The 19,435-nt window shown below is 44.6% G+C and overlaps 1 protein-coding gene across 2 annotated transcripts in view; it reads right to left on the bottom strand.

Annotated features, from left to right (window-relative positions):
* CLCN2 (chloride voltage-gated channel 2) overlaps positions 1-19,435 on the bottom strand; it is a 580,205-nt gene that overhangs the window by 69,617 nt on the left and 491,153 nt on the right. The window contains exons 17-21 of one of the 2 annotated variants that reach the window (XM_085635528.1): positions 15,605-15,789; positions 15,313-15,427; positions 9,111-9,181; positions 6,239-6,301; positions 1,084-1,122 (exon numbers count right to left, since the gene is read on the bottom strand). In XM_085635528.1, the coding sequence (XP_085491654.1) occupies positions 1,084-1,122; positions 6,239-6,301; positions 9,111-9,181; positions 15,313-15,427; positions 15,605-15,789 (473 nt within the window). The remainder of the gene's footprint in view (positions 1-1,083; positions 1,123-6,238; positions 6,302-9,110; positions 9,182-15,312; positions 15,428-15,604; positions 15,790-19,435) is intronic. The other variant, XM_085635529.1, reaches the window with a different exon arrangement.

The following is a 19,435-nucleotide window of genomic DNA, read 5'->3' as shown; positions in this document are numbered from 1 at the left end:
TGCTGCACAACAAAGATTCCCTATTACATTTGTTATGTTATCTGCATTTATAGAGCACATGGCAGCAGCCATCCTTTTCTATGTGACATCTTGCATACCACTCGAAGCCACTCCGCTGCAGCCCACTTCTTCACCTCTGGGAGGTTGAGGACAAACCTCAATTAAGAAATACCTTGCACTCAAGAGTTGAGGATGGACAACTGTGGCGGCCCTGTGGAGACCCCTAGGCAGACGAGATTTCAGCCCCCCCCCCTCACAAATGATCTCCTAATACCTTTTTAATTTTACCAACCAGCAAGTTTAATAATTAACACATACGTAGTTTTGCACCAGATTTTTAAACAAACTGTCTGCTGCCAGAAGATGAGCTTTTAAGAGACAAACGTATGTGACTCTGATGTCTCTGCTTTATGTACTTTAAGTTGTTAATGGGTACATTACATTAATACAGTATTTTCTCTTCCGTGTCTTTAATGTAAAGTTTTAGTCTCTTTGAGTTGATTCGTTTTTTGCTATCTTTTGGAAACAATTTAAGAAAGCTTGTTTGTAATTTTCTTTAAAGATCAAATCAAAGTTATTTTGATCCGTTGTTGAGGGGCCCCTAAAAGGAGTGGGGTTATAGGCCGATGCCTACTTTGCCTACTTGGTAATACGGAACTGGTGATCTCGGTATGGGGTACTGCAGTGGTATGTCACCTGTCCACCAAACTCTAATTTAAGACTACCTCCGCATCATGAAAATTATTAAATGCCACCTGGTAGCCTGAGTCAGAGTTTCTGTACCTGGTCGGTTCATGCCAAAAAGGCGGTGTGGTCTGTGGCGTGGTTAACAAAAATGGTGTTACTTACTCAAACTTCAGAGAAATAGGAACACCACATACCATGATGTCCTCATCCTGTCACATGCACTGTACAAAGGCCAGGAACTCTCCACAAAACAAGGTACAAGAGTCCACAGACATTTTTGGTTTCTTATTCAGTGATCCACACACAAAGTTGGTTGGCTGGTGAGAGCTTAGTGTGAGCACTCCCTACCTTCGGCCATGCAACGGAGGAGCAAGTCAGTGTTAGTAATGTACTCACCTCCGAGGCGGTCATGCCATCTTCAAACTCGCGTTCTTTCTGTAAGAGAGAGAGAGCGACAGGGGATGAGCTGGTTCATGGGTGCTCCTGGCTATAACCACAGCAGTGCTGCAGACTTCCCAGCCTCCTAAGCATCACAGCACAGGTGCTGCACAACATGCACCTCTGTGTGTTATGCAAGGCAAGCAATATTCACTTGTGTACAGTGCCCTCTTTACGCATGGGCACGCCGGGCAGTTGCCCGGGAGCCCCACGAGCATACGGGCCCCATGCAGACCAGAATTTAACACAAATTTGCCCTTAAACATTTTTATTCCTGTGAGCGGTTGTGTAGGCAGGGCCCAGTGCACTGCTTTGACCGGGGCGTCTGTAATGCTGCCAAGATGGCCCTGCCTGTGTATATGTAGGGCTGGTGTGGTAAGACGGGAAATGCGCATGTCAAACAAGTGAAACACTGCAAGGAGAATGTATCTCTGCACACCCAGGACAGGTGCAGCATGCTAGGGAGCATGCATCAATGTGGGTGTGTCCAAACAGGACCACATCACCTCAGCATGCGCTGTGTATATGGGATAAAAAGCAACCCGGAAGGAAGTGTGCAGCTGTAGGTGCATGTATGACAAGTGCATTGGGGATGGCAGTGTGCAACTCTCATGACATGGCATGTATTGTGGCACGCTGCCGTCACTGTATGCTAGCCCCCAGGAATCCTTCCCTTCATACAACTCTGCACTCACCATTCTACCTTCTACCAAATAATGCTCCTTACCCATAACTCTTGTCGCTGTATGCAAAGTATCAAGGATTCTGTTGCTGGGTGGCACATGTATTTCCTAACAGACTCCACAAATACAGCCAGTTCGATCAAAATACAGCACTTTTCCAAGAAGGCGGGTGCAGAAATTGTTGGTCATTTTCCCCTACAAACCTGTTTCTTCCCAAGATGCCATCATGGACTCTGCGTGCTTAACTAATCACACAGCCCGCACAACACTTACTGAACTACCGCACCCTGCATGCTGCAAAAACAGAACTCATGAAGCCATTTTACTTGGTCTGCACAGCCCTCGAGTTGTGTGGCTTAGCAAGGCCTTTTGAGGTCATCAAGTTTTTCCAAGGTTCACATTGTGTCTACCAAGATCTTGTATCACTTACCAACCACCAGCGCAACTGGTGGTTGAAAAGTTGGTTATGATAAAAAAAAAATCAGGTCCAAGTCAACAAAACTCATTAGACCGACCTTGTCACACAACAAAGCACCAAAGTCACAGAGTTGGCAGAAAGTTGACGTCTCAACAGAGGTCCCTTACTCTACTCACCCAAACTTTCCTTTCAGAGTGAATAGAACTTCTAAGTGAGACCACAGCACAACCTCACGTGTGCAGGTACATGCTGCCACACAACCACATTCTACATTTTATCAGACAAAGCAAACAGAACATGCTAGCTATTGCTTTAAACACCCACACACATAACACCTTGTAGCTGGAGAATAGTCAAAAGGGTCTCCTCCTTGATCCTAACACAGCTTGAGAACTTTTCAACTCCATTGTGTGAATTAAACGTTAAAGCCCTAGAGCACACCCAGTCAGCCACACAGGACACCGTCATCAAACAACACATCAAAGGTTCCGACTCCACATCCAGCCAGCCACACAGGACACCGTCATCAAACAACATGTCAATGGTTGAGACTCCACATCCAGCCAGCCACACAGGACACCGTCATCAAACAACATGTCAATGGTTGCGACTCCACATCCAGCCAGCCACACAGGACACCGTCATCAAACAACACGTCAATGGTTTCGACTCCAGATCCAGCCAGCCACATACAACACCGTCATCAAACAACAGCCAATGGTTCTGACTCCAACACTTTTTCCCAAATACTAGAGATGAACTAAACAAAGGCTGGTAATCTAACATACTAAGGAATAGACATCCATGCATTCCAGTGCCTAGGAAATCCCTGCTCACTCCACGCCATTTAACAAGTAAGCAGGTTTTACTGCACACGCAGTACCACCAAACACGCTCCTGTCTCAACGAAGAACTTACCTAGAAACCCTCCTCTCAGTCCATGTTTCTTACCGGGGTTCCCGGGCAATCAGGCCATGGCACTTACCAAGGAACACCATCCGGACATTGAATTTATTAAGGAACGCTCTATCACGGAATGCCAATTTTTGGAAACCAACCCTAAGTGACTGAATGGCACTTACCTTGCAGCCCTTCCAGCCAGGAAATTCCCTGATCACTTATCAGGAAAGTCAACAGTCACTTACCATGGGATCCATCAATGCATGGCATTCAGGATGGACATCCCCATTACTGCATGCCATCAACCATGGAAGCTACCTGTCACAACAGGCCGCGGAGCAGGGACCCGTCACTGTGTGCCACTTATTAAGGAGTCCAATCATCGAATGCCATTTACCATTGCAATTCAATTTCCACAGGATCTCAACATACAGTGTTAGTCTTTATCATGGAATCCCTCTGCCCGGGTGCCTCGTGCCATACAATCTCCATCACTGTACCTCACTTTCCAGGAAATACATGTATGACACCTGTCAGGAACTTCTCATTTACCGCTGAAGGGTGCACGCCACATACCAGAGAGCCTCTCTGCCACCGAAGAATACTCTCCATGGAGTGTACATGCCAGCAAAGCACTACAACATACAACCTTTCGTGACTGCATCTCATTCACTTCCCAATCACTCGGATTTTGAATGTCACTTACCAGTAAGCCCATCTGTCACCTCCAAAGACATCATAATACACCCCCCGACTGATCACACAACACTTACCTGTAACAGTAAACACATTACCTACTTGTTTGGAATAACCCTATAATTAAATCTGCTCTGCCCCTCATTTCTGTTCACATGGGCACTGTCTGGCTGCAGTCAAGAAAGCAATTTGGCTAGCTAGAGGCCTCACAGTGGGCAATATATGACTTGGACAGAGGTCATTTAGCAAACAAGTTAATGATGGTTTGGATCAAAAGACATCATCAGAAATTTGCAGATTCTGATTGGCTGATTGTAATCGTGCGTGACTTGGAAGGTGGAAGTTGGTCAATTGCTGGTCACTGAGCACCACTGACAATTATAAGCTGTTGGTTGATTGCAGCGGATCATGGAAGGCGGGAGCAGAAGGGACTGGTTGATTGACGTTTGAGAAATGTAGGAAATTACCAGTGGATTTCTTAATTGGCATGATGCAGGTCATGGCTTCGAAAGAACACTTGGCATTGGATCACTGGCCTTGGCATGCCGCAGGATTGACCAATTAGCAGCAGGCGTCGCGTGATTGGTTGTTTCACATAAAGACACGTAGCAAATTAAGTCAGATGCTTGATTGGCTAGATTTGCTTAGGAAGATTTTGGGAATGATTACCTGGAAAGGATTGTCTGACTTGTGGACTAAACAGGCATGGATTTGGCGGCCATCGTAATCAATTTACAGGCAAGTGGCTTAAATATTATTTTGGCTCTGATTTAGGAACAAGGCATTGAACAGATCTGTCGGACTCGCACTGTGCTGGGAAATCCTCATGGAACACGGACGTTGGGGAGATCCAGTCCTTCGGAGAAGGTCGTCAGGGTTTAAATGGCCTATTCATCTCCAGGAAGCCCCTTGGTACCCAGGTGTGACTAATATCCTATTGTCCGTAAAGGGTGGCCAGACCGAACAGGATCATGCTGGAATAAAGAGGATCCTATCCGACTCTACATGAATGATGAGTTATTCATTTATTTTTACACATCTCAAACCAAGGGGGTTGAACCTGGCACCAGGTGAGCTAGATCCATGCCATATCATCATGATAACCACAGACTAGATAAATGAGATTTATTTAAATGGCTTGTGTGCAAATGTATCTTACATGGATATCATGAAAATCTGGTAAGGACCTGGCACCCCTGCTATAAACACATGCTTGTTCTAGTGAGCGAGTCTGGGGTGAGGGGAAATTGGTTCTCACGAAATGTTGGTTCCACCAGCTATTTGGAGTGGTTTTTTTTGGTTAAAATATAATACATTTCTATTCATACCATGGAACCTGGCTTATTGGCTCATCCTCACAGGAGTTTTACAGTCTGACCTCATGCTATTGAATGTCTCCTGTATCATTTCACCTCAAGCATGAGGTACTATCTTACATCTCAAAAACACACTAAAATATCTCATCAGAGTATAAATCAGTTGTTTTTTTCCCACCGTAGTAAGGTTTTCCTTTACTATTTATTGCTCTGGAGTGGCCCAGCTGACACACAGCGCTTTACAAAACACCTAAATAAAAATATGTTTTTGGGGAGCTTTTTTTTTTTACTTGCTGCCATCTAAATTTGGAGGTGGGTCGGACCCAAATAGAAGGCAGGCAGGGGCGTGGTGGGGGTGATGGTGTTTTAGGGTAGGTTACCTGGTACTTAGAATATCATAGGAAATCCATATTTTCCACTATACTTTGGAACAAATGCTTTTACTCCCATTTCTTTATTTTTATTTTCATCTGCACTATACTCCAATACAAATACAGAGGCGAGGCCTGCTCTCACAGCACTTGAGGGCCCAAAATGGAGCAAACTGCGTTTGCACCCTTTTCAGAATTACACACAAAACAACGGAGTGACTGGATTTTGCCTCAATTATATTATATTTTACACATTTGAAAATTGAAGAAACATTATCCATGGTCTACTATTGCACAAATAAGAAAAAATGCGTAAAAGCAAATTCCCCCATTTTCTCCCTACTGACATATTAAAAAGTGTATTAATTTCTATTGTATTTGGGTCTTGACTTCTTGCCATCTTATGATGCAAAGGGCAGTGATGTACATGGACAAAGGCCAATGCAATAACACAGCATGTGTTTCGGGAGTTTGTACTTTGATTTATTTACAGTCAAACAATGTGTTTTTAAGTATGTCCTTCTGAAATTCTTATTTGGGGGAGGTGGGCGAATGCTAAGCTTTTAACAAAGGGGGCTAGTTTTTCTCTATGAGGTGGTGGCCAGGATTCTGCCTTTAGCCTACTGTTCCAAGGATTGGCCAGCACAGAGCAGGAGTCCATCAGAAGGGTTCAATGGCCATTGCATTGATTTTTGGGGGTTGAGGCTTGAAGATGGGGTTGTGACTTACCGCCTTGGATATGCGGACTCGTTTGCCCTTGCGTTTTTCGGGCGAATCTGCTTTTTCAACATCCTTCATTTTGATCAATTCCCAAAGAAAAAGACAGAACAGGTTACAAACCAGACAGGAAGGAACCCATGAAAGTGACAAGTCCAAGACAGAGAATTGCTAATCTTCTATCACTGCCTGGAGAAGAGGACACACATATCATTCCTGCTAAATCTGAAGGGCCACCACAATAGAACAGGACATTTATGCAAAACTGGGGAAAGAAGAGGATAAAATGCTATGAAGACATTGCCCGTTAAAACAAAGGGCAAACCCAAAAGTCACTGGGACCTGGGTATCAAACAGTAGAAAGAAAATGGTCCCAGAACATACAAACTTTGAAAACCTGAACAGGGTCAGCAAAATAACTATCGCAACAAATAAGGCATATCGAAGTGTTATTTAATCACACCTGGATCGAACACATGAATGTGTATGGAAAATCACATTATTCAAAAAAGTGCAGGGTGCCACGGGGAAGGGGAGGGAGTGACGAGTTAGGTAGGGTAGTAGGATAAGTGACATACAAATATTCACAACAGTAATACAAATCAATTGTTGGGCACATTAATATCGTGCCAAATAGTCAGGATGAAATTCATTCATTAACAAGATTGAATGTTTTGCCAAAAAACCATATACAAGTGAAGATACACAGTGCTCATTGCACTATTGAAGGTACTGGCATAGTTAAATGTCGACGTTTCGACCCCTCTGCCAAGGTAGGTTGATTTGATCCTTACGGGTGGGGTCTTCCTCAGGACAAAGAGGATGGTGAAACAGGAAGGGTAGGCACCAAGTTAGAGAACGGACATCTAATCAGTGTCAGCTTGGCGTCCAAAGGCGCAAGGGCAGGAAGGCTCCAGAGACGGGTGGGAGTGACAAGCACGGATATTAATAGAATCACAAAGGAGGGATTGATTACTCCATCATAACACGCCGTGACGTAGATCGGTGCGTTGAGTGAAATAAATCACGGGGAAATCGGCCTCTTTAAACGGCATCCATGAATGCGGTGCTCGATTCAGACAAAGCACTGGACCCGTGGGGAGACGCCCTCATAAGGAGAACGCCACGCGCCGCGTGACGTTAAACCGGGCTGAGCAATGAGCACTGTGTATCTTCACTTGTATATGGTTTTTTGGCAAAACATTCAATCTTGTTAATGAATGAATTTCATCCTGACTATTTGGCACGATATTAATGTGCCCAACAATTGATTTGTATTACTGTTGTGAATATTTGTATGTCACTTATCCTACTACCCTACCTAACTCGTCACTCCCTCCCCTTCCCCGTGGCACCCTGCACTTTTTTGAATAATGTGATTTTCCATACACATTCATGTGTTCGATCCAGGTGTGATTAAATAACACTTCGATATGCCTTATTTGTTGCGATAGTTATTTTGCTGACCCTGTTCAGGTTTTCAAAGTTTGTATCTTCTGGGACCATTTTCTTTCTACTATGAAGACATTGCCTGCACCCAGTAATTGTCTCAAACATCAATGACTTGAGCCAGGTTGAAGTATTCTCCTGCTGGGCACCTCTTTGGCTCTACCACACCAGATGGTGGGCACACCTTTTAGAATTTTAAGGTGGTTGGGGAGGGAACTGGGTTGGCGGATCCGTGAGGCATCATAAAAAGGACGAGTATTTGATGAGTCAGAAGAGAGTGGACATCAAATCAAGTATCGCCTGGCATTTGTGGCCAATTCTACGTTCCCAAAGGTCTCCTGTTGAAGAGGACAGAAGAAGATGCTGCACGTACCCAGCCGCCAAGCATGTGGCACCCGAGCATCACATCAGCTACATCTCACTAGAAGGGGCTCACCACCATGAATCACTTTTTACGGTGTGGAAGAAGATGAAGTGATGTGCATTGTGCATGTGCTGTTACCTACCATCCAATGCTTATTCGTTTTACAGTTTTCTTCCTTTTCTGTCGACTAGTAGTGTGCTAAGGGAGCGGTATCATGCATTGTGTTAACATCTGGTAAACACCAACAGGGAGTTATCCTACAGCAGCACAAGGCGTACCTCCTAGCATGTGGTTGGCATGGTGGTAAACAAGCGGCTCTCTCTGGTCATTGGGGGAGCTTGGAGTCTGTCATGACTGATTCAATCACTTGTAGGATGATGGAGGGTGAGGAAGAGCCTTTGCCTTTGAAATTATGGCAGACAGAGCCATCTTGAGGCTTACCAGATGGTTCGCGGGTGCTCTTACCTGGTGGCCAACACACAGCCTTAATGAGATGTAGGGTGGTTGCTGATGCTTCAGTTAACTTTACTGTTGAAACTTCTTAATCTCCACAGATTAGTGTTGTCTCCTCATTCAATAAATCTGGCAGAGACTGACTGGTCTAGAAGGAAATCACATAATTTGTAGGGCTGGAGCTTCTGTGCAAGGATTGGTCACATCACACTCCACCTTGCAAGTGAATGACCCTATCCCCAGGTAGTCTCTCAAAGGCACTGGCTCACTGGACAAGTGGATGGCTTTCCCATTGGTCAGTCCCTCTCTCATTCTCAGTTGTACTTAAGTGGGTTTTCCTTCTGCTTCTCCCCACTGCTTAAAGCGACCTGCCATCCCCACCTCCAACTGGCCCACAGGTCCAGGCCCGCTCCAACTGTGGCCCACACGGAGGCCTTTTCTTTCCCATCATCTGGCGCAAGGAAACCTGCGCCATGACATATCCTTGGTCATTTTCTCCACCTCACACCATCCAGGGATTGTGGAGTGAATAGGAATTCAAAGGAACAAAAGAGAGAGGAGAGGGGGTAGAGGGGAAGGCAGAGAATAGGAGCTCAAAGGAAGACAATGAGAACTGACCTCATCGGGGTCGATGACCGGCTGAGCACAGAAGAGGCTCTTCAAGGAGCTCCCGGAGTGATTCAAGTTCTCTGCAGAGGGTGAGAAGGAAAACAAGAAGTCAGTGGCAGGCGAGGTAATGGGGCAAATGCTCAAGCTCAACATGAGAACGCACAACTTTGTATTAGCATGGTAAAAAGGAGAATAAAACACTAAACTGAAGTAAATGAAGGCAGTTAGAATACACACAATGTAATCCTATCTGAAGGTACAAGAAAAAGGGTAATTAAAGAACATGATTAAAGGAAGAGAACACAAAATATGCTAACCTGACATCAACCAAAGATCACACTGTGAGAGGCCAGAAAGAAAAAACACTGGGCTAACTAGGTCAAGCACGTTTTAAAAAAACATGAAGAAAAATGACAGAGCAAATTGCACATCATTAACAGGACAATAGACACTGCCCACGTCTTTTACTCCTTCACATTTGTATAAGGAAGAGGCGTGTCTCCATCGTCTGGGCCCAAAAAGAGCATTGTTGTTCGACCTTGACCGCACAAAAGAGTTCCAGGTGGACGCAAACTCTGTGTGGGTTATGTAGGAGCAAATAAAGGGCGGGCAGGGCAGAAACAAACCATTTTGTGCTTTGTCGATATCTGTATTAGGATCTGCTATGTTCTTGCAAAGAAGCAGCCTCCTGAGGGCTTGCGGTCCCATTCTACCAGAAGGAAAGCTGCGACCACGGCATTTGCTCGTGGACTGCCAGTCCTGCACTTCTGCCAGGCTGCAATGTGGGCTTTGCTGCACATGTTTGGTAAACACTGCTGCCAGGCCTGTCTCGTCGGCAGGGATGGGCATTTCACCCGTTCGGCCCCGTAGGACTTTCTAGTCTTGTAATCTGTCCGCAGCCCTCAGCCAGAAAGTATGGCTTGGTTATCTATCTATTCAAAGGTAAGGAATCTGCAGCTAGAAGTCTATCAGATGAACAAGTTACTTACCTTCAGTAACGCATTACCTGGTAGAGACAATATCTAACTGCAGATTCCTTACAGACCCGCCCATGCCTCCCCGCTCTGCTGACTCATTTATAGGGTTAGGGTTGCTCCATCTACAGGGCCCTAGTTTTGACAGACACTAGTCATTTCACTTCATGGCTCTGCACTTCTGGCGTGGAAAAAGTGAAAAGTAACTGATGTCTGCGTGCCTGTGTGGCACCTATACAGGTGACCAAAGACGGAACGCGGAGCCGAACATAGCCTCCCAAATGCGCGCAGGTGTATTGCTCATGCAAGAGTTTCTGGTAAGGAGTCTGCAGCTTTTGGTCTCTATCAGATATTGGAAAACAGACATGGGTTGAATTGAAGTAACACAGGCGGACATTAGGATCCTGGTGACCAACAGAGACTGGAGCCAAAGCGTAGCGTACCTAATATCCAGTTATTTTTGCCTACAAATTATTGGTGTATGTACATCTGTCTATGCGAGTCTGTGTCGGCGGGGTTTGCGCAGACAATTGAGCACGGATGTTAGCATCACCATGGGGACCAGGTTTACAGGAGGATGTAGACCACCACCTGTGGGCGGCTAAAGCACACTGCAGGGGTCGTTCCCAAAAAGCATGTGCAGCTTTTTCCTACTTAAATCTGTTTTCATTCACTCCTTTGATGAATGACATTTACTTTCATCTAATTGTAAAGTTTTCAAGGGGACTTAATTGGACCTGGAGTTAAAATAGTCCATAAACTCCTGGCAGGCGCGTGAAGGGTGTGGAAGAGCGTGGTAAGCTGGGCAGGAGAAGCATTGACAAAATATATAACAAGCATTGGCATAGCCAATAGGTCTCGCCTTTGGGACCTTATAAGTGTTTAGCCATGCAACAGTTGCATAACTAAATACTTATAAGGTCCCAAAAGCGAGACCTATTGGCTATGCCAAGCGGCCGTGCGGCCGCGAAAGTGATTGCGATCAATCATCAAAGCGGCCGTGCGGCTGCGAAAGTAACCGGGCGCGCGTGCCCACGCACATGCACTGTAGCTCTAGGCTGGCCTGGTAGCACTTTTTGGAGCCCTCTCAAAAAGTCTCGCCAGGACAGCGCATGCGCTGGGTCAGGCGAGACCTAAAAATGAACATGGGATTCGTAGTTATGACACTCCTTGAAGTTCATCTTGAGGTTCTTATTGACTTGTGGGAAATTGGGGAAGTCTGGAAGTTCGTGGTGTGACCAACAATAGATAAATGAAAGGGTGTATTGCAGTCCTCGAGGGCCACTTTCAGTCAAGGGAGGTTATGCTTGTACAAGGTGAACTGGTTCCGGTTGAATCATGGGTGGGATGAAAAGAGACAAAGGGTTAGTGTACAGCGCCCTCTGCAAGATGGCGGCCACCCATGAACCCATTGACGTGCGAATCTTCGCTTCCAGTAGAGTGGGGCTTCGCTCCATCGATCTCACAAAGGTACTCTAGGCGCACTGCATTGATTAGTAGAGAGCTCGGGGCCTCTCTACCATTGAAGGCAGGCCATTTCCCTGTCTTCACACAGATTACGGTTCTATACCCAGGGCCACTGGAGTTATGCAAATTTGAGGCCACTGTTTCCCACATCATTTTGAATTTACTGCATTTGCAACATAATCCAGCATCTGATGTATAATCTGCTGATTATAACAAAAAAAAATTCTAACTCAAACTGATCAAAAGTTACTAAAAACGCAGAAGTGAGTTGACGTTCTTGTCAAAAGGTAACTGGCCACGTTTCTGTTGCTTATTGCTGTATTGAGGTGTTATACTGGTTGGTAGTGATGAGGTGAAACCTTTGCCACACAGTGTTAATCTGTATAAAAACGACAAATAATGAACTAAGACTATAACAAAATGTACTGCATTATGCCGCATAATTTGCGTTTTCTTGCTGCATAATTTAGTCTGCACTGCCACATAATTTGGTCCTCCCCTGCCACAGAGTTCTAGTGGCTCTGTTTACACCCCATTTAGACACAGCGATGGACACCCCTCAAGGCTCTAGGCACACGCGCCCCAGTGAGAGTTGCACAAGCTGCACAGAAGTGGAAGCCATTTATGGACAGAAAAGGTCTTCCGAGAGTGGTTCTTACCTGAGGGAGCAGGATGAACATGCAGTCACTGCAGAGATCGGTACTCGACTCCTCATGGGCCGACCAACGCAGAGATTGACGCTCCTCTCGCGAATCAGGGATTCAATCCCATAGAGACTACAAGTGAGCGAGGCAGTGTGTCCGTTCTCCTTCCCCATGACACTTTATTTATGATTAACAGTAATAATCAAACTTCCAAAGGGTCCCATTTTTACCTTTATTTACTATTTATAACTTTGATTCCTTATAACCTCTCTATAAGATTACTTCAAGATCTTATATCCTTTATTTTTTGGGATTTTGAACATTTGGCTTTGCCAATGCTTGTTGATGGCACTGAAGAGCATCAGCAACAAAAAATGAAAATAATAATACTTGTTGCCACTGCTAAGCTGCAATAACTAATTTTTCAAATACTATTTTAAGATGATAGACCCCTTTCTGGGAACGGTAAATAGAATTTGCTATCAGGCCCTCTAAGAAGGAAAAAATTAAAGATTAAAAATGGAAAGGGGAGAGTTGGACAAGTAAGCAATGGAAGAGTGGCAGTAGGAAAAACGAGCATTGTCAAAGCCAATAGGTCTCAGCTTTCAGACCTATCGGCTTTGGCAATGATTTTTAGGCATGCAGCACAGTAGCATTGCTGTACACATAATGTAAACCAAAAAGTGCTATAATGCATCCGCCGCACCAGTTTGTAGACATGCGCCAACACAAAATGCAGCGAGTCTTTGTTCTTTTTATGAACCAATCCGAGATGGATAAGGAAATAAAAAATTGCACCAAGGCACTTTTTGGATATAGACTAATGCATTTTCTTTGATATTGTACTAATGCACTCTTTTTTAAAAATAAAAAAAACGAATAGGGGGTTTGGGTGGGAAGTGGGCAGGGGATTAGGCAACACGAAGGAAGGGAGAGCGAGACAGAAGGATCCAGGTGGGGGAGAGTTGTATAAGTGAGAGACAACCTTGAGGAATCACACATGCAATGGCGGGTGGGCAGTTGGGGATGGAAAAACACACAACGTAGGGTGGGCAGTCGAGGATGAGGAAGAACAGACATTGGAAGTTGGTCCGGTGGCTGATGGGGAAGCACGTGGACGACGACGAAGAAGGGTGTATAAGCAAGAAAGGTAAAGGGAGGCCGGAAGGAAGCAATAACGGCAACTGTGGGAGGGAGGGTGAGAAATATATGGATGAGAAAGAGGAACATAAAGTACTGAGGGAGACAGCTTGAAAACACATGCACTTTTGTAGAGTGCCTAACCACCACCAAAAAAAGTAGCGCCCGAAAAGTGAGCAGTGGATGGATACAAGTAATGGGTTAATGAATCTGGGAAGGGACTAACATTAAAGTGGAATGAAAGCCCATGGAAGCAGACGAATAAGAAGCATTCAAATAAGAGTAGCGATAAAGCCAACCAATGGTAAGCACAGGGCGGGCTTCTAAGCCCACTGTAAGTTAACAATGTTTCCCACCATACAACGCGGTCTCAGGCAACACCTAAAAATAAAAAGGCCGAAGGGGTTATGAACAGGCAGCAGTGTAAATATACTAGTCATGTAGTCAAATGGCTGGTAAGAAAAGATATGCTCTACGGTAAGGAGAAAAATAAGCAGGGGAAGGAAAGACATTGCACATGAGCAAACAAATAATATTGAGAAGAAAGACAGCCAATGAGAAACAATGGACTAACCGAAAGCCCCCTCTTAGTATTGGTAATATTCACTAGAAGTCTTTCCACAATAGAGAGCTGAAGCGGTCTATGGGCGAGACGTAAAAAGGATCCTACCTGGACATGTGGCACAATATTGTCTAGACTTTATCAAGGCTTTTTTTTTTTTTTAATTGACCTACGTGCTCTGCCAAGTTTTTATTGCATATAGAGTTGATGGAGATCAATTGTACCACATAATAACTGTTTTCATTTCTAGAGATGTGGCTTAAGTGATGAATAGCCATACATGGGGCTGGAAAAATTGCAATGAGAAGATGCAACGACATGGAGTGTGATGAAAAGACCACAAGTGCCCATCCAATCATCATTTACTTGCTTCTCTTATGTACTGCCAGTGCCTAGCACAGCAGAGGAGATCAGAGGGCGCTCTGTACTCGATGCACATAATGGACCTTCAAACTGGACGTAAATGCTGTCATAGTGGTCTCCGCACATATTCTGGACTTTAATGTTTTTTGTAAACAATCCAGACAGTAAAGGGGAACCGGTCAGGAAACCAGAATTTCTTCTTGATCAGGCAACTCCGATTCAGAGTACGCAAGCCTCCCCAGAACAGCTGGCAAGACACATTAAAGACTCCTAGACAGGACCCAACTGCAGGCACCTGGAAACATATATGTAGCATGAGAAAAAGCGAAGGCCCCGATTACGACTTCAAATGTCGTTCCCTGGTGGTGGCGGGGCTGCGCCAAAATGTAACTTGCTGAGCGGGACTGGCGCAGTCCCGCTCAGCATATTACAAGTTCCGCCACGGCCAGCCATTTCTTGGCGGGAACCCCGCCCTGAAAAGGCTGGCGGTGTAGGATCGAAGCGGGCCCCTTACAGGGCTCCCATGTACCCCTCGCCATAAGGATAAATTCAGGTCTGTATTCCCCAAAGTTCCAGCACGGAATGGACGTCACTGTCCATGCCGTGCTGGAACTTTATTGCCGTTCCCACTGCGTTGCCTGTTTTCCAGGCACTGCCATGGGAAAGGCGAAGTACCGTCCGCTGTACACGAGTTCAACTCGTAATACGGCAGGTGGCCCTTGCACGGCTTTGGCTCAGCTGTGTCGGCGGGGAGCTGGCACAACTGCGCCAAAATCGTTATTAGGCTCTTAATCTTTTCTGGAAATGAGCTCTGGTAGACAAAATAACCTATCAGTGCTAATATGGCCACTACAAGGCTAGAGGTCAAAATCTCAAAAACCACACTCTTGAAATTGGGTCTTTGGTCTTCCTTTACTTTTTTTTCAATACGGCAGCCAATGTCGTTCACCCGCAGGCCTTGGGTATAAAACAGAAACATGCCCTGTGATGGGTAACGGAGACCAGTTCACCAAGAATAAAATACAGAACACCTCCCACCACACGAGGGTCAGAGCCTTCACCTCCAGGGATCTCCAACATGTTACTGGCAGTACTGGAGATTCTCTTCAGAGCCGGCTTCAGAGGCTTCCGCGACTCCCCGCGTGTTGGAGAATACGTGGACTCATCCGTAGAGATCTGGATCGAAGAAGAGAGAAGATGGATTTGTAGTGAAATAGAATGAAAGGTCAGTGGTGGATTAAAGCATTCAGGTAACAACCGCAAGCATTAACAACATCAATAATATATTTTAGTGCACAAGACTAGACTAGAAGCTGCAAGATTTTATTAAACAGTAGAAGACAGGGTGCTTGCCTGGAAGCGAACCCCAACATCTGAGGGTTTCTGGTTCTCATCGGAAGAGTTCTTCTCTGGCGTGGCCTTCTTCTCCGCCAGGATCTTTTCTCTGAGGTAGTTCAGGCGCCGGTAGGTGCTGAGCTGGGCCCGGAGCAAGCAGACCAGCTGCGACCGCTCAATAGATCCCAGTAAGATCATGGACTCTGAAGAGACACAAAGGAATTCTCATGTGCCAGTCTGCTGAGATTGGAGATGGACATTTGCTGCTCTACAAAATCTGTAATATTAAGAACTAGATTAAGGCAGCAATGACAAGTCGCCTTTTCACCACATTGCACTTTCACCTCCATCACAAAGGAGTTTCTGTGTGTCTGTTACAAGGAGGGGTACAGTAGGAGTTGTTCACTGCCTGTCCCTTATCCCTCCAAAAGACATGCCTGATCTTTTACATTCCATTAGTAGCATAATGTACTTATACTTGAAATAGGTCTGTGCATGGTACAGAGATTACAGTTTGCACCTTTAAAGAGGAAGGTTTCAAGTATATGTTGTTTAGAAATATCTATTAATGTACACATTACGAAACTTCAATTAGAAATCACAGAACTAAAGAAAGAAAACGATTATCTAAATCTATATAACCTAGCAGAACAGAACTATACTATTCCAGAGAACATTCTAAAGAAATCCAGTCTTCCCAAAGAGGAGATCGACTGACTACAAGATGGGATGCATAGACCCTTGCTAAGAACATAGCTGGCACTGCTAATCTTAACAAGAGTGCAACAAGTAAAACCAACAATCCATGAATGTAGCAGTGCAACTAGAGTGTGTGAACTATATACCAGTACAGCTACAGTGCTTAAACAAATGATTACTTAGAAGAAAAAAGTATGAAAGGAATGCAGAGAAACAAATCATTATGGAATCAATCAAAAGAGGAGAACACCATCAGTGGAAGAAAAGAGAAGGAAAGAAAAGAAATAGGAGAAGATAGGTAAACACAGAAATAATGAAAGAAAGATCACAAAGAGACAAGAAGCAAAGAGATGAATATAGTTCACAGTTTTTTTTTAGAGTGTTCCTTAGCAATGCATGAAATAAAAATACTGAATAACGGTTTCAGTAATGTTTCATTGGAACAAGTTAACTTTGTTTAATTTAACATTGATTTGTTTATATTTGCCAAACAGTTAAAACTAAAATAAATTATTGAAATTACACCAAATAAGGATTTTAGGCAAATCCCCACCTTTGGAAATCTCCAATTACACTATAAGAGATCAGGTTGATATACAGACGACCTTATCAATGACATTCTCAGATAAATTTGATCTTCAAACTATTACTCATGGTATGGAAACTGATTATGCAGATACTCATGACAGCAGTCTCATGATCAAATCTAATGTCTGCCCAAAGTTGCCCAATGAAGACAACTTACATACATTAAAGAAATCTGCTTTAGGAGACATGGATAGAAATGACTGTCAAAAATATCTTTCAAATTCCAACAAAAGCCACATTGAGGCAATAAAAATCTCCAAGATAATAAAAAAATAATAATCAGAAGGCGGATAAATGGGGAGTATTTGGCATGATAAATGTTATGATGAATACAACAATTAAATTATTCAAGGCAGACCATAACTTGATCCTGCTCAAATATATAAAACACCTATCACTAGAGAGCACTGGAAGATACATCATTGAGCCTTTAAAATTTGGATACCAAATGTTACAGTCTGGAAAATTGTACTACCCTCTTACAAATAATACACTGAAATTACAATTAATACACAGAATAAAACACCCAGCACCTTTGTACATACAGTTTATGACAAGGTATTTTTACATGTTTACTTGTTTTAACAAATGGTATTTAACCAAAAACCAAGATGCAAAGAGTTACATTTGTGCAGTATGGTGACATCACATTGATAGGAAGTAAAATACATTTTTGTAATGTCAGGTTTGCAGTTTTGTGGTAATAAACTCAAATGTGACCTTTGCACTTATTTTAACTGCCACAGCATGCATGTTATTTACACCCAACTTGACAAAATAAAATTTAGAAAGAGTGTTATGTAATTGCAAGTAGTTAACCAATTATTGAGAGGGCTCCTCGCCATCTCTAGCTGTGCACACATTAAGATAAAGGCCTTTCTGTTCAAACTCCAGCCCCTCCTTTTTTGTTTTTTTCCCTTATGACTGAGGATAGAAATGGTGGGCCATTTGGGACCCATTTTAAGGTGTAAATTTGTCTAATGCCAGTACTGAGCACCGTAGAGGGACCAGTGGAGTTAAACGCCCAATAGGAATTTTAACTCATTCTCGGAGGCCCGGCCGGGTCCACACTGCCTTCTGGTGCCTCAAGGGATCCACTTTCAGGCCAATGGGCCATTTTATTTGCAAGGACCCTGGGGTATTCCAGCGAAACATCTTCAGTATTCTCAATCCACCTCTAAAGTCGGACACTTGGTTTCTAGTGCCTAAATTGCTTTTTACAGTGTTTTTTAACTGGGCCCATGCTAGTGGAGTGACTTGTTCGAGTCTGGTACCCGCAATATTCAAAGGAACTCCCACTTCTACTGTGAGGAAATGAGTGTATTATATGGTGTGGTTGTGCGACCTCACCATGTAATACACTTACCAATCCCTTTAGGACCAGTAGGTTTTGTTTATCAAACTTTCAGCTCAATCCTGGGTATCTGCGGCTCTGAGCAGCAAGACTTACACAAAGGAACAAGTGACAAGAAATTGACAAGACACTCAAGAAATCCAGCACCAATTTATGAAAATAAGATGGATTTGTATGTAGTTTTTGACACCACAATGAAAAAAAGATCTACCTAAGGATTTTGGGGATACGGAATTTACAAGAAATAATAAATCAAAGTATTTCACTCAACCTCGAACAAGCATTGGCATACTCTACGAATGTAACACTAAGGGGCCGATTCCGATATGGGTCGGAAAGCTCTCCGACCGAGCCGGACCCGGAGTGTTTTCTGACCGAAGCGGACTCCTGCAGTCCGACCGAGCGAGTACGATGTGGCCGCATGCTGCCGGACTCGGTTCGGTCGGCCTCCCATAGAAGTCAATAGGAGCCGGTCGTACGACGTGTACATGGGCTCCCATTGACTGAATGGGTACGTCTCGCACAAGGGCGCCCCCTACAGTGGGTACGCGTCGGTGCCATCCGTACCATACATGCCTGTGTTGGGGAGAACCTTGGGTCTCCCCCTGTGTCCGAGTCGTAAGGCTGCGGGTGACGGGGGGGTCCGACGCGGACCCCCTAAGGCAGATTCCCGGATGTTTTGCGAGCTGGAAACTTCGGCTCGATCCGCCTGTCTGGCGCGTGCATTGTACTGGCTGGGTCAGAATTCGTCTCCATTGCATGGCACGGTTTGCTTACGGACGAGGCATACGGTTCGGACCCGGAAACAAGTCGGTCGGCGATTTTGGGTTTCTCGCATCGTACTTGCTCACTCATACAGCTGTACGAATCAGTCGGTAAACAAGCGTATGGCTCGTACTTTTTACGTACGGATCGCGTTAGGAGCCCTTCCGACCCAGATCGGAATCGGCCCCTTAGAAACGTTTTCACCAAAAGGTTTGGCTAATTGTATTGCAGTCACTTAGAGTCACTTTAGGCAGCCAACACCATTAGCTAGGCCAGTCAGTAGGCCAGTCAGGAGCACCAGCAAGGTCCTCAGAGTCAGTTACCTCCACAGATGAAGCAGTGTCCAGGCCGTTCCCTTTAGCAATGGATTCCTATGGAAGTAGTACTGATGCAAGGGATGAAGGATGCTGAAGATGTTCAAGGATGCTGGGGATGCGACGAGA

This window comes from Triturus cristatus, chromosome 11 (assembly GCF_964204655.1).
Source record: "Triturus cristatus chromosome 11, aTriCri1.1, whole genome shotgun sequence".
NCBI classification, from domain to species: domain Eukaryota; kingdom Metazoa; phylum Chordata; class Amphibia; order Caudata; family Salamandridae; genus Triturus; species Triturus cristatus.
The sequence above is the reverse complement of the archived record's forward strand: the minus strand, read 5'-3'. Positions and strand labels throughout refer to the sequence as shown.